The 14,618-nt window shown below is 36.1% G+C and overlaps 1 protein-coding gene across 2 annotated transcripts in view; it reads left to right on the top strand.

The window, feature by feature from the left end:
- ATF7IP (activating transcription factor 7 interacting protein) overlaps positions 1–14,618 on the top strand; it is a 114,747-nt gene that overhangs the window by 53,237 nt on the left and 46,892 nt on the right. For both annotated transcript variants that reach the window (XM_082634585.1, XM_082634584.1), the window contains exons 3-4: positions 5,284–5,367; positions 13,126–13,271. In XM_082634585.1, coding sequence (XP_082490711.1) covers positions 5,284–5,367; positions 13,126–13,271 — 230 coding nt within the window. The remainder of the gene's footprint in view (positions 1–5,283; positions 5,368–13,125; positions 13,272–14,618) is intronic.

Genomic DNA, 14,618 nt, shown 5'->3' with positions numbered 1-14,618 from the left:
TTTGGTTTATTTTTGGTTACTTTTAGACTTTTATTTGATTGTATGCTGTTAGAGTAGGTTTAGTGATAGATTTAATTTCTTAGCTGGTAACTGAACTTTTATTTTCTGTCCCCTGACCCAGAGGAGATTTTGTGTATTGTAAGTTGAAGTATGGTTTCTTCACTGGTTCTTAAACTGTTCCCTGTTCTGTTTATATGGTAGTAGAATCTGTTACATGTCATATTTGCTGTTGTTCATCTGTTGAGGTATTACTTTCTTCAGCTTCTTTATTCTTGACTAATTTTTAATGTTTTCAGAACACAGGATTATAAGTCTGGCTTTTCCCTCTAAGTACTAACATTTATGTGCTGTACTAGTAGGAAAACATAAACCTCTATTATTTCAGACACTTGAGCAAATTTGTTTTAAATATAGCAGTTATGGATATGAGCAGCAGCAAAAAATAATGAAAGATATCTGAAAACAAATGGAAAAGCTATTTCAGGTTTACAAAGATAGATGAAAGACCTAAAAAACTATTGCAGATATTCCTTAGTAGGCCTGAGGACACTGTCATATTGTTGCTTAATACTGTATAATACCTGATACTCATTAAATGTTTACAATCATAGTCTGTTTAAGAAGTCTAGGAAAATAAAGGTTTCTCTTTGGGAACATTCCGACAACACCAGAGGAGGTACACATATTAGCTAGCTTCCTTGTATTCTCCATACCATATACTCTCCTCTACTACTGTTCCATCTTTCCTCTCTTTCAGTGCCATTCTTCAAGTTATGTTAACAAAGCTAGCAGTTTCATCTCCTCTTGTTTACTCTTTAACTTAATGGAATTGTGATTTCCACGTTCCCAGCCTCTTTCCTAATTGTTCTCAGTGGAGTGACATTGATGCTCATGTTGGTAAATCCAGGGGCATCCTTTATTTGTCTTTATTCTCTCATATTTAGATGACCTCTTAATAACAATTCCTCCCTCTTGAGATTCTCCTTAGCTTTCAGGCTACTGCATTCTCTATTTTCTTCCCTTTTGGCCCTTCTCATTTTGTTTCTTATGTAAAAATGAGAGGGAGAGCTCTTTTCTACTCGGCTTTTTAAATTTTTTAAACATTGTTTTTTCTTAATATTTTTGAGGAGAAAAATCTGTTTCAAAGTAAATAAGACTTTACCCTAAGCTCTGACATAATTTTCTTCCAAATATTATTTCAGATTTAAAAAATATCTTGTTATTTTTCCCTTTCATTGGATCCTTAAGATAAATTAGATGAACATAAATGCTAATGAGGATAATTGCATGGGAATAGAATTTAAGGCTTCTGTCTAATTTTGCTTTAGGTTAATAGTGGTAGAATTGCCATGGTTTAGATAATTAAAATTTACTGATATTTTGTTTTCACTATTTAATGTGTTCAGCTAAAATTCTTTATTATCTCAGCCCATTTATATTCAGCTGTGTCTTACGTACTTGGATTTTCTTTATGGAATCTTGTATTCCTGTACATTGTTGTAGAAGTTGCAGATTTTTCTTTTCAGAGTTGAGGGAGATCAAAGATGAAGCAAGTTTTGGAAAGGGGAGTGTGGGAGGAAGATCAGTTTCAAATGACGATTGTTGCCTGAGTTAGATATGTGTCTGGATTTTAGAGCAGAGGCTTGGACTGTCTAGAAAAAATTAGGCGTAGATACCATATAGACATTAGTCGAAGTTGAGTGACGAGGTGAAATCACCTCAGAGTGAGTATAACTCAGTGAGAGGAGATCCAAGAACTGAGGTTTTTGGCAGTCCCGTATTTAGAGGTTGAAGATATGAGGAAGAACCAGCAAAGGAGACCGAGAAAAAACTTCAGCTAGAAAGAAAATTAGGAGATTTTGTTGTCTTAGAAGTCAAGTAAAGAATGTTTTGAGGGGGCTTCCCTGGTGGCGCAGTGGTTGAGAGTCTGCCTGCTGATGCAGGGGACACGGGTTCGTGCCCCGGTCCGGGAAGATCCCACATGCCGCGGAGCGGCTGGGCCCATGAGCCATGGCCGCTGAGCCTGCGCATCCAGAGCCTGTGCTCCGCAACAGGAGAGGCCACAACAGTGAGAGGCCCGCATACCGCAAAAAAAAAAAAAAAAAAAAAAAAAAAAAAAAAAGAATGTTTTGAGGAGGAAGGATTAACTCTAATTGTGTATTAAATGCAGCTGTTTGTTCAGTTAAGATGGAAGAGAAATATTTAATGACCCGGATATCATTTATGACCTTGACAGGGGGCAGTGCAGTTGAAAGCCTAGTTGATAATTGAGTTTCAGGGAGAAGGGGAGGAGAAGAATTGGAGATAATAAAATGTAACTTACCCCCCAAATTTTGCTTTAAAAGGGAGCACAAAAACTTACTGTGGAAGCTACTATTTAGAGATTTGTATTAGTTAAATAAAGCTTTTAAAAATTTTCTGGAAAAGTCACATTGCCAGTAATGCCACATTTTTCTGATTCCTCTTGTGAGGCTGAGAATCTTACATTTGTATTCCTTATCTATATATTGCTTGTTCCTCTTCTTTGCCCATTTTTTCTGATGGATATATTGTCTTCAGTTAGTCTGCAGGAATTTTTTGTTTTAAGTATTCTCGTAGAGCCATTAATCTAAGACAGGGGATTGGCAAACCTATAGGCCTTAACTGTTTTTGGTCAATAAAGGTTTGTTGGAACATAGCCACATCTATTTGTTTACATATTGCATATTGTTTATCATCAATTCCCACCATAAGGACAGAATTGTGTAGTTGTGCCAAGAGACCGTAGAGCCCACAAGATCGAAAATACTTCGTTTTGGCCATTTACTGAAAATGTTTGCCAACCCCTGATCCAGGGCAAGGGTTTTGTCCGTATTTTCTTGGAATAAAGTTCTATGTAATTCTGAAAATGGGAAACCAACCCCTCATGTAAATTCTGTCTTCTAATCCTCTACAATACAGTTTTTCCACCTTCATTTAATGAATTTTATTAAAGATAACAGTCATTAGAAAGATATTAAATATCTACTTTGTCTCAGCTCTTCCCCAAAGTTTTTAGGGTTACCAAAATTACAAGGTTTGGTACCTGCTCTTAAGGAGCTTACTGTCTAGTCTGGTTGAAAGGAAAGAATACCACAGATAGAACTGTTTGTGAATGTATGCCAATATATGAGGCTATACTCAATATGGGAGGAATTATAGCAGAAACTGTGAATGAAGACAGCTTCTAAAAAAGACATTCTTAACTCAAGTATTTGGATGAGTTTTAGGAGTCCCAGAAACTACTTGAAATTATATATAACACTGTGTACCTGAGCGTCTGATTATTATTCTGAGTTGATGGAGGTTCACTTAGATTCTCTACAGGCTTTGTGAACAACAACAAGAAAAAAAATTAAAGAAATATATAGGGCCTTACTCCCTTCTGTAGACTCTGTTAGTACCATTTTTTTTAAATCCCAACTTCTTTATTATATAAAACTTGAGCCTAAATTTTAATTCTGTTTGTCTATTTCAAACTCCTAATGAGTGTTTTAAGTATTGAGAATCCAGTCATATCTTCTAAACATACCTGGAAAATGGGAATTTGATGATAAGAGGAGTTGTTTGAATAAAATGAAGGAATTGGGAGCTAAGCTTGACATATCTGTGGGGGGAGAGGGAGCTAACATATGCATAAAAGAGGCAGACCAAACCAGGCCGGTTTGCTTTGTTGTTTTCTGATCTGGCTTGAAGTAACCCTAATTGGAGCCAGGGCTAATTTTGTTCTTTGGGTGGAAGGATGGTTTGCTAAATAAAGACTAAGTAAACCTTCATCTTAAGCAACCCAATTACTCTGTGTTTCTGGAAACTAGGAAACTATAGTAGTCCCCATGCTCAGTATTAAAGGCAGGAAAACTTGGAAAAGTATATATAGGAAAAAATGCTATGTAATGAGTGTGCAGTCTACAAGGGAGCAAAACAAACTTTCATTTCATTGAACTGGTGTTGAGGGATGAGATCTTAAAAAAAATTTCTTAATGAGCATAGGGTGGTAAATGGAAAGCTAATTTTTTAATATTCATTTATGTTAAAGTTTAAAAATAGTCTCAGTAATCTTTATATGTACTGTGTAAACGTCCTTCTTTTGCATTACGGTGTTCACGTTTTACAGCTTTATTGTTTATCTTAGTGTGAAAAACATTGCAATAGGTTCATCAATGATCCTAGTCTCTGCCTATTTTCACCTAAAAATTCTTTTAAGTTTTTTTAACCTTGACTTCTACCATCAGGGCTGTTGAAATTAAAACCCTGGTGTTTGGAGCAGAGATGCCATATCAAAATCTTTATATAGTTCTCTATACCCATGATTGTTTATTTAATTGTGGTTGTAGAATATGATGAAATACGGCATGCTTTATTGAAGCTGCAGGGGAGTCACTTGCAGGGATGTAAGTGGGAAAACTAGAAACCTAAACATGTTAGTGACTTGTTCTTCTCCCCTGAATGATTAAGTTAGTTGAGGAGCTATAGACTGATTGACCAAAGGCCATTTCTGGAGCCTCTGGAATTTTATTCGTTGTAACAAAGCAATTGTATGGCTATTTTTAGCAATACTTTTTGGTAACACTCTTTAGTTGTTAGATTTTATGTGCCTGTTGTGAAAGTTACTTAACCTTTCTGAGCGTTACTTTCCTCATCTATATATATGATGGCAAAAATACTGTTTATAGTGTAGGATTTTTTGGGGGGATATGAACTAATATATGTCAAGCACCGAGCTAAGTTAGTTGTTGGCACTGGTATCAAAGTAGCTATTACTTTTAAGTAAAACTTTTATTATCTTTAGGATAGCTTTTCCCTATCCGTAACCGTTAAAATAACCTAATGATTCAACCTGTCTGGTCAAAATATTAGGTTTTCTGAGTTCGCCAGTAATTTATACTTTTTTTTGTAATTGCCACAACCACTGTTATAGTTTTGATCATTGAATGTAAAGGAGTCTGAATGCTTTATAGTAGTTGTTTTCACATTTTATTAATCTATTGATGACAGTAAATTACTAAGATTCTTTGTTTTAAAATCTATATTATTTAATTTTTTTCCATGTTAAGAGTTTATTATGAACTTGCAGAAACATTTAAAACTAGACTTGTCCACTTATTTCCACCAGTTCATGCCCCCTTTTTATTCCCAATATTTTACATTTTGAAAACCTGATTTCCTAAAATATTATCGACTGGATAATTACAGCAAAAGTATAAATTATAATGAACTGTTACAAATTCTGATGGAAGAAAATTTCCTTTTCTATTTTTGTTACAGAAGAAGTAGAAAGTAATGAAAAGGACAGCAAACCTGAGGAAGAGGAGCAAGTAATACATGAAGATGAAAGACCTTCTGAGAAAAGTAAGCATGTACAAACAAACCTGAAATAGTTTTAAAAATTGTTTCTGCTTTTAAGGCTGTGGAAAATACTTTTCTGTCCATGAGATGCTTGTAAAATTTTTCAGTTTAAGTAAGCCACAGTTAAATTGTTTTGTTGATGGCTAACCCAAGGATCTTTGAAAGTATTAATTATTTCATGTATTTTATTGTTTTATTTATTTATTCTTTCCATTGCTCCATAGAAAGATTTAAGCTTACTGTGTAGTAAGGTGCTATCTGAATGTCTTGAGAGAAATTGTTTTAGATTTGCTTTTAGAGCATTGGACCATAGGAATTTTGTCTGGGATGATATAGGCAAATGGAAGTATGTGTCTCAATCTACTTAAAGTTCTTAAGCTGTATGAGAAGGGGAAACGACGTTACTGAAAGTCATTAGGTTGGGTTCTGTACCTCTCCCTGTCATACTGCTCTCCATCTGTGACTATGTAAGTTATTATTTTTTTAAACTTTCAGTACTACTACTACTTAATAATAATAAAAGCAACTGCGTTGATAACACTTACCTATGTACCAGACACAGTTCTAAATTTTTTACATCTTCTTTTTTTTAACTTTTTATTTTATATTGGAGTATTTATTACCTATGTTGTGGTAGTTTCAGGTGTACAGCAAAGTGATTCAGTTATACATGTACATGTATCAATTCTCTTTCAAATTTTTTCCCCATTTAGATAGTTACATAATATTGAGCAGAGTTCCCTGTGTTATACAGTAGGTCCTTGTTGGCTATCCATTTTAATTATAGCAGTGTGTACATGTCAATCCCACACTCCCTAACTATCCCTTCCCTCCACGCTTCCCCCACCCCCCAGTAACAATAAGTTCATTCTCTAAGAATGTGAGTCTGTTTCTGTTTTGTAAATAAGTTCATTTGTGTCATTTCTTTTTAGATTATGTATATAAGTGATATCGTACGATATTTCTCTTTCTCTGTTGTGACTTACTTCACTCAGTATGACCATCTCTAGGTCCACCCATGTTGCTGCAAATGGCATTATTTCATTCTTTTTAATGGCTGAGTAATAGTCCATTGTATATATGTACCGCAGCTTAATTATCCATTCCTCTGTCAATGGAAATTTAGGTTGCTTCCATGTCTTGGCTATCGTAAACAGTGCTGCAATGAACATTGGGGTGCATGTATCCTTTGGACTATGTTTTTCTCCAGATATATGCCCAGGAGTGGGATTGCAGGATCCTATGGTAGCCCTATGTTTAGTTTTCTAAGGAACCTCCATACTGTTCTCCATAGTGGCTGTACCAATTTACATTCCCACAAACAGTGTAGCAGGGTTCCCTTCTCTCCACACCCTCTCCAGCATTTGTTGTTTGTGGATTTTTTTGGTGATAGCCATTTTGACTGGTGTGAGGTGATATCTCATTGTAGTTTTGATTTACATTTCTCTAATAATTAGCAATGTTGAACATCTTTTCATGTGCTTCTTGGCCATCTGTATGTCTTCTTTGGAGAAATGTCTATTTAGGTCTCCTGCCCATTTTTTGATTGGGTTGTTTGTTTTGATGATATTAAGCCACATGAGCTGTTTGTATATTTTGGAGACTAATCCCTTGTCAGTTACATCATTTGCAAATATTTCTCCCCTTCTGTGGGTTGTCTTTTCATTGTGTTTATGGTTTCCTTTGCTGTGCAAAAGCTTTTGAGTTTAATTAGGTCCCATTTGTTTATTTTTGGTTTTATTTCCATTACTCTGGGAGACAGATTGAAAAAGATATTGCTATGATTTTCATCAGAGTGTTCTGCCTATGTTCTCCTCTAGGAGTTTTATAGTGTCCGGTCTCCCATTTAGGTCTTTAATCCATTTTGAGCTTAGTTTTGTGTATGGTGTTAAAGAATGTTCTAATTTCATATTTTTACATGCAGCTGTCCAGTTTTCCCAGCACTTGAAGAGACTGTCTTTCCTCTGTTGTGTAGTCTTACCTCCTTTGTCATAGATTAATTGACCATAGGTGTGTGGGTATATTTCTGGGCTTTCTATCCTGTTCCATTGATCTATGTTTCTGTTTTTGTGCCAGTACCATACTGTTTTGATTACTATATCTTTGTAGTGGAGTCTGAAGTCAGGGAGCCTGATTCCTCCAGCTCTGTTTTTCTTTCTCAAGATTGCTTTGGCTATTGGGTTCTTTTGGGTCTCCATACAAATTTTAAGATTTTTTTGTTCTAGTTCTGTGAAAAATGCCATTGGTAATTTGATAGGGATTGCACTCAATCTCTAGATTGCCTTGGGTAGGTACTATAGTCGTTTTGACAATATTGACTTTTCCAATCCAAGAAGACGGTGTATCTTCCCATCTGTTTGTGTCATCTTCGATATCTTTCATCGGTGTCTTACAGTTTTTGGAGTACAGGTCTTTCGTCTCCTTAGATAGGTTTATTCCTAGATATTTTATTCTTTTTGATGTGATGGTAAATGGGATAGTTTCTTGAATTTCTCTTTCTGATCTTTTGTTGTTAGTGTATAGAAATACAACAGATTTCTGTGTATTAATTTTGTAACCTGCAACTTTACCAAATTCATTGATGAGTTCTAATAGTTTTCTGGTAGCATCTTTGGGATTTTCTATGTATAGTGTCATCTGCAAACAGTGGCAGTTTAACTTCTTCTTTTCCAATTTGGATTCCTTTTATTTCTTTTTCTTCTCTGATTGCTGTGGCTAGGACTTCCAAAACTATGTTGAATAAAAGTGGTGAGAGTGGACATCCTTGTCTTGTTCCTGATCTTAGAGGAAATGCTTTTAGCTTTTCACCGTTGGGTGAGATGTTAGCTGTAGGTTTGTCGTATATGGCCTTTATTATGTTGAGGTATATTCCCCCTATGCCCACATTCTGGAGAGTTTTTATCAAATTGGTGTTGAATTTTGTCAAAAGCTTTTTCTGCATCTATTGAGATGATAATATGGTTTTTATTCTTCAGTTTGTTGATGTGGTGTATCACACTGATTGACTTGCGGATATTGAAAAATCCTTGCATCCTTGGATAAACCCCACTTGATCGTGGTGTATGGTCCTTTTAATGTATTGTTGGATTCTGATTGCTAGTATTTGGTTTAGGATTTTTGCATCTATATTCATCAGTGATATTGACCTGTAATTTTCTTTTCTTGTGGTATCTTTGTCTGGTTTTGGTATCAGGGTGATGGTGGCCTCATAGAATGAGTTTGGGAGTTCTCTTTCCTCTGCAATTTTTTGGAACATTTTCAGAAGGATAGCAGTTAGCTCTTCTCTAAATGTTTGATAGAATTCGCCTGTGAAGCCATCAGTTCCTGACTTTTGTTTGTTGGGAGTTTTAAAATCACAGTTTCAGTTTCAGTGCTTGTGATTGGCCTGTTCATATTTTCTGTTTCTTCCTGGTTCAGTCTTGGGAGACTGTATCTTTCTAAGAATTTGTGCATTTCTTCCAGGTTGTCCATTTTATTGGCATACAGTTGCTTGTAGTAGTCTCTTATGATCCTTTGTATTCCTGTGGTGTCAGTTGTAACTTCTCCTTTTTCATTTCTAATTTGATTAATTTGAGGGATCTCTCTTTTTTTCTTAATGAGTCTGGCTAAAGGTTTATCAATTTTGTTTATCTTTTCAAAGAACCAGCTTTTAGTTTCATTTATCTTTGCTTGTCTCTATATTTCTGCTCTGATCATTATGATTTCTTTTCTCCTACTAACTTTAGGTTTTGTTTGTTCTTTGTCTGGTTGCTTTAGATGTAGGGTTAGGTTGCTTATTTGAGATTTTTCTTGTTTCCTGAGGTAAGATTATATTTCTGTAAACTTCTCTCTTAGAAATGCCTTTGCCATATTCCACAGGTTTTGGGTGGCTGTGCTTTCATTTTCATTTGTCTCTAGGTACTTCTTGATTTCCTCTCTGATTTCTTCAGTGATCCAGTGGTTGTTTAGTAGCATATTGTTTAGCTTCCACACGTTGGTGTTTTTTACAGTTTTTTTCTTGTAGTTTATTTCTAATCTCATAGCATTGTCATCAGAAAAGATGCTTGATATGGTTTCAATTTTCTTAAATTTACCGAGGCTCCCTTTGTGGCCCAGCGTGTGGTCAATCCTGGAGAATGTTCCGTGTGCACTTGAGAATGTGTATTCTGCTGCTTTGGGATGGAAAGTTCTATAAATATCAGTTGGGTCCATCTGGTCTAACGTGTCATTTAAGGCCTGTGTTTCCTTATTGCTTTTCTGCCCCAATGATCTGTCCATTGATGAAAAGTTAAAGTTTTAGTATTATTGTGCTACTGTTGATTTCTCCCTTTATGGCTGTTAGTATTTGCCTTATATATTGAGGTGCTCCTATGTTGGGTGCATATATATGTACAATTGGTATGTCTTCTTAGATTGATCCCTTGACCATTATGTAGTGTCCTTCTTTGTCTCTTTTAACAGTCTTTGTTTTAAAGTTTGTTTTGTCTGAAATGAGTATTGCTACTCCAGCTTTCTTTCGATTTCCATTTGCATGGAATGCCTTCTTCCATCCTCTTACTTTCAGTCTGTATGTGTCACTAGGTCTGAAGTGGGTCTCTTGTAGACAGCATATATACAGGTCTTGTTTTTGTATCCATTCAGCCAGTCTGTGTCTTTTGGTTGGAGCATTTAATCCATTTACATTTAAGGTAATTCTCAATATGTGTGTTCCTATTACCATTTTCTTAATTGTTTTGGGTTTGTTTTTGTAGGTCTTTTTTCTTCCCTTCCTCTTTTGTTCTTTTCTCTTGTGGTTTGATGACCATCCTTTGTGTTGTGTCTGGGTTGCTTTTTCTTTTTCTTTACTTTTTTTTTTTTTTTTTGCGGTACGCGGGCCTCTCACTGTTGTGGCCTCTCCCATTGCGGAGCACAGGCTCCGGACACGCAGGCTCAGCGGCCATGGCTCACAGGCCCAGCTGCTCTGCGGCATGTGGGATCTTCCCGGACCGGGGCACGAACCCATGTCCCCCGCATCGGCAGGCGGACTCTCAACCACTGAGCCACCAGGGAAGCCCACTTTTTCTTTTTTGAGTGCGTACCTATTGTAGTTTTTAGGTTTGCCGTTCCCATGAGGTTTTGATATAGCAGTCTATATATGTAGAAGGTTGTTTTATGTTGCTGGTCTCTTACCCACCTAGAGGAGTTCTCTTAGCTTTTGCTTTTCTGTAAAGCTTTTGATTTCTCTGTCAAATCTGAATGAGAGCCTTGCTGGGTAGAGTATTCTTGATTGTAGATTCTTCCCTTTCATCACTTTAAATATATCATGTCACTCACTTCTGGCCTGCAGGGTTTCTGCTGCGAAATCAGCTGATAACCTTATGGGAGTTCCTTTGTATGTTATTTGTTGTTTTTCCCTTGTTACTTTTAATATTTTTCCTTTGTCTTTAATTTTTTCCAATTCGATTACCATGTGTCTTGGTGTGTTCCTCTTTGGGTTTATCCTGCCTTGGACTCTCTATGCTTCTTGGACTTGGGTGACTCTTTACCATGTTAGGGGAAGTTTTCAATTATAATCTCTTCAAATATTTTCTCAGGTCCTTTCTGTCTCTCTTCTCCTCCTGGAATCCCTATAATGAGAATGTTGGTGTGTTTAATGTTGTCCTAGAGGTCTCTTAGATTGTCTTCATTTCTCTTTATTATTTTTTTCTTTATTCTGTTCCACGGCAGTGATTTCCACCATTCTGTCTTCCAGGTTACTTATCTGTTCTTCTGCCTCAGTTATTCTGCTGTTGATTCCTTCTAGTGTATTTTTCATTTCAGTTATTGTATTGTTCATCTCTGTTTGTTTCTTCTTTAGTTCTTATAGGTCTTTGTTAAACATTTTTTGCATCTTCTCGATCCTTGCCTCCATTCTCTTCCTTAAGTCCTTGATCATCTTCACTATCATTATTCTGAATTCTTTTTCCAGAAGGTTGCCTATCTCCACTTCAGTTAGTTGTTTTTCTGGGGTTTTATCTTGTTCCTTCATCTAGGACATAATCCTCTGCCGTTTCATTTCATCTACCTTTCTGTGATTGTGGTTTTCATTCCATAGGCTGCAGGACTGTGGTTCTTCTTGCTTCTGCTGTCTGCCCTCTGGTAGATGAGGCTATCTTAGAGGCTTGTGCAGGCTTCCTGATGGGAGGGGCTGGTGGTGGGTAGGGCTGGGTTGTGTCTCTCTGGTGGGCAGAGTTCAGTAAAACTTTAATCTGCTTCTCTGCTGATGGGTGGGGCTGTGTTCCTTTCCTGTTGGTTGTTTGGCCTGAGGTGACCCAGCACTGGAGCCTACAGGCAGTTTGGTGGGGCTAATGGTGCCTCTGAGAGGGCTCATGCCAATGAGTGCTTCCCAAAACTGCTGTTGCCAGTGTGTCTGTCCCTGCAGTGAGCCACTGCCACTCCCCACCTCTGCAGGAGACCCTCCAGTGCTAGCAGGCAGGTCTGGCCCAGTCTCCTGTGGGATCACTGATCTTTTCTCTTGGGTCCTGATGTGCACAAGACCCTCTGTGTGCCCTCCAAGAGTGGAGTTTCTGGTTCCCCCAGTCCTGTGGAGATCCTGCAATTAAATCCCGCTGGCCCTCAAAGCCAGACCCTTTGGGGCCTCCTCTTCCCGTTGCTAGACCCCCAGGTTGGGAAGCTTGACATGGGGCTCAGAACTTTCACTCCAGTGGGAGAACTGTGGTACGGTTGTTCTCCAGTGTGTGGGTCGTCCACCTGGTGGATATGGGACTTGATTCTATCACGATTGTGCCCCTCCTATTGTCTCGCCACAGCTTCCCCTTTGTCTTTGGATGTAGGTATCTTTTTTTGGTAGGTTCAAGTGTTTCTTTGTCAATGGTTGCTCTGCAGTTAGTTGTGATTCTAGTGTTCTTGTAAGAAGGGATGAGCATACCTCCTTCTACTCTGCCATCTTGACCTTATCTCTCTGTGACTACATAAGTTATGATACAAGGGAAATCGTAGAATAGAATTGGATTTTAATAATAGGCTCATAGATAGTGTGGAGATTTTAATATTTTAATATTTCCCTGTTTCTATATTGAAAAAGACACCATATAAAATATGTTATGATCTCATAAGTGTTACCAGTGTTTGAAACAGAAATTTTCTAAGTGAAGGTCTTTGAACATCTATTCTTTACCAAATTTACCTTTATAATGACATTAATTTTATTATTTTTATATAATTGAAATTTATTAGGATATGTTAACAATAACTAATACTATTTTCCTAAGGCTGGTGATTAAGGAAGAATTTTTCCTAAACTTACTGAGGAAGAAAATTTACTGAGGATGAAGAATTAAATAATTAAAGCTATGCACAGTTAGTAGAAGCATGTGATGTGAGAATAAATACTGAGAAATCTGTGACTTATGAATGAATACTGTATTTTGTCAGAGAATTCACATACACTAGAGAATTTAGTGAAAGGAATGAATTTGAGATGATTTCTTCTCACCCCATATTGTTAGTTGAGCTTCCATCTTAATACGAAGATTTCAAGGAAAAAATGTTCTTTGTTCATGTTGTTTGTACGTTTACTTATTTAGTGTTCAGAGGTTCTTATTTAGCATATTGAAAATCATTTCAAGTTTAAGGTAAAAGCTATCTATTTACTTTTCTGATCACAAAAACAATTCATAAAATAATTTATTGAGAGTGCTATTTTGATAGCTAGAAATAATGTTTTCCTGAGGATGGAGAAGAGGCATTAAGGTCTATCTGTAATAAAAACAGCTGACTGGTCATTATGCTTTTTCTTCTCAGGTGAATTTTTTAGAAGAAAACGTTCTAAGTCAGAGGACATGGACAATGTACAGTCCAAACGCCGTCGATATATGGAAGACGAATATGAGGCAGAGTTTCAAGTAAAGATTACAGCCAAAGGAGATATAAACCAGAAGCTACAAAAGGTGTTAGAGATTATAAGTTAAAGCCATATTAAACAAAAAACACCACCATCTTCATTCTTCTAGATTTTTGACGTGACTCTGTATTTTACTGACATATGCAGCTTTTTCATAGAAAGAAAGAACTTGAAGAAATTGGTTAAGCTTATTACCCTTAATAATTTAATTCTAAAATTCCTTATGACTCTTTTGAAGCTAAATATTTTGTTTTGTTTTGTTTTTTTAGATATGGTAGTAATTTTCAAAATGGGAGAGAAATTATGGTTTCTTTTCTTATTTGCTTTAGTAACAAAACTGAATACCAATTTTCAGCTTTTATTTTTGTTCTATATTGAACTTTATTCTAGTGGAAACATTAGAGTCTTATATGTTAACATTTTAGTTTTTATACTTTTTATCATAAGCTGGTTTCATGGCTGTAAGTCCCTACGTTCTAAAATCTTTGTTATGTACCTTAGGCTTAGTATTAAAAATGGTATGCACAAGGCTTTCGAATGACTAGGGAAAGGGAATATTTAAAGTACAGACTTTGGAAACTTCCCCCTATATGTGTTAGACTAGAGATAGATATAATGAAAATATAAAGTATTTAATATATTTTTCAAGATGTGTTCACAAATATTGATGACAAATGCCTTTTTAAGAGAAGAATAGAACACTCAGGTGAAAATTTTTCAAGGTCTTATAGATTTAATGGTAAAATTATAAATCTAGGCCAGTGTTCCTCTACTCAGATAAAGTATAAATATCCCCATTAGAGAAAGGAACAGAGAGGCAGTACAAAAGTGGGCTTTTTTTCTCCCAGTGTCTTTTTTCTTTTAACCATATGGTGATAATAATGCTTGTTTAGTCTTTCTTATAGAGCTATTAGAAATATGAAGATAGCTATGAGAAAGCATTTTGAAATATACTTCTGTATATACTGAGGGTTTACTCCTCTAGAGCAGTGTAATTCGGGGATGGTCTGTGGGTTGCACCTTGTGTCCTGTTTGTTATGGATCCATAATGAGATAAATATGGAAATTGTGAGTAGGCATTTAGAAATGTTTTATAGGCATTTCATAGTGCAATGACATTCTTAGTGTCTCACAAAAATATCATCTGTAACAGATTAGAAAATTTAAAACCTGCTCCTTACCTTCAACTGGTTTCTTTTAAATCACAGTAGAGGGTGTGGGAAGAAAATATTAAAACTTCAATTTCAAAATGTTTTAAAAATTTCACCCTCTGGAAATTTTCTATTTTTAGTACACTTTATTGTGTTATAGTAGCTATTATATATGTAGAAGTGGAGGATTTCAGCAGATAGCATTGTGTTATGGATGCCAGTATGTTTTTTTTAATTAATAT

This window comes from Mesoplodon mirus (assembly GCF_964341445.2).
Source record: "Mesoplodon mirus genome assembly, chromosome: 11".
Classification (NCBI taxonomy): Eukaryota; Metazoa; Chordata; class Mammalia; order Artiodactyla; family Ziphiidae; genus Mesoplodon; species Mesoplodon mirus.
This window is presented reverse-complemented; position numbering and strand designations above follow the sequence as displayed.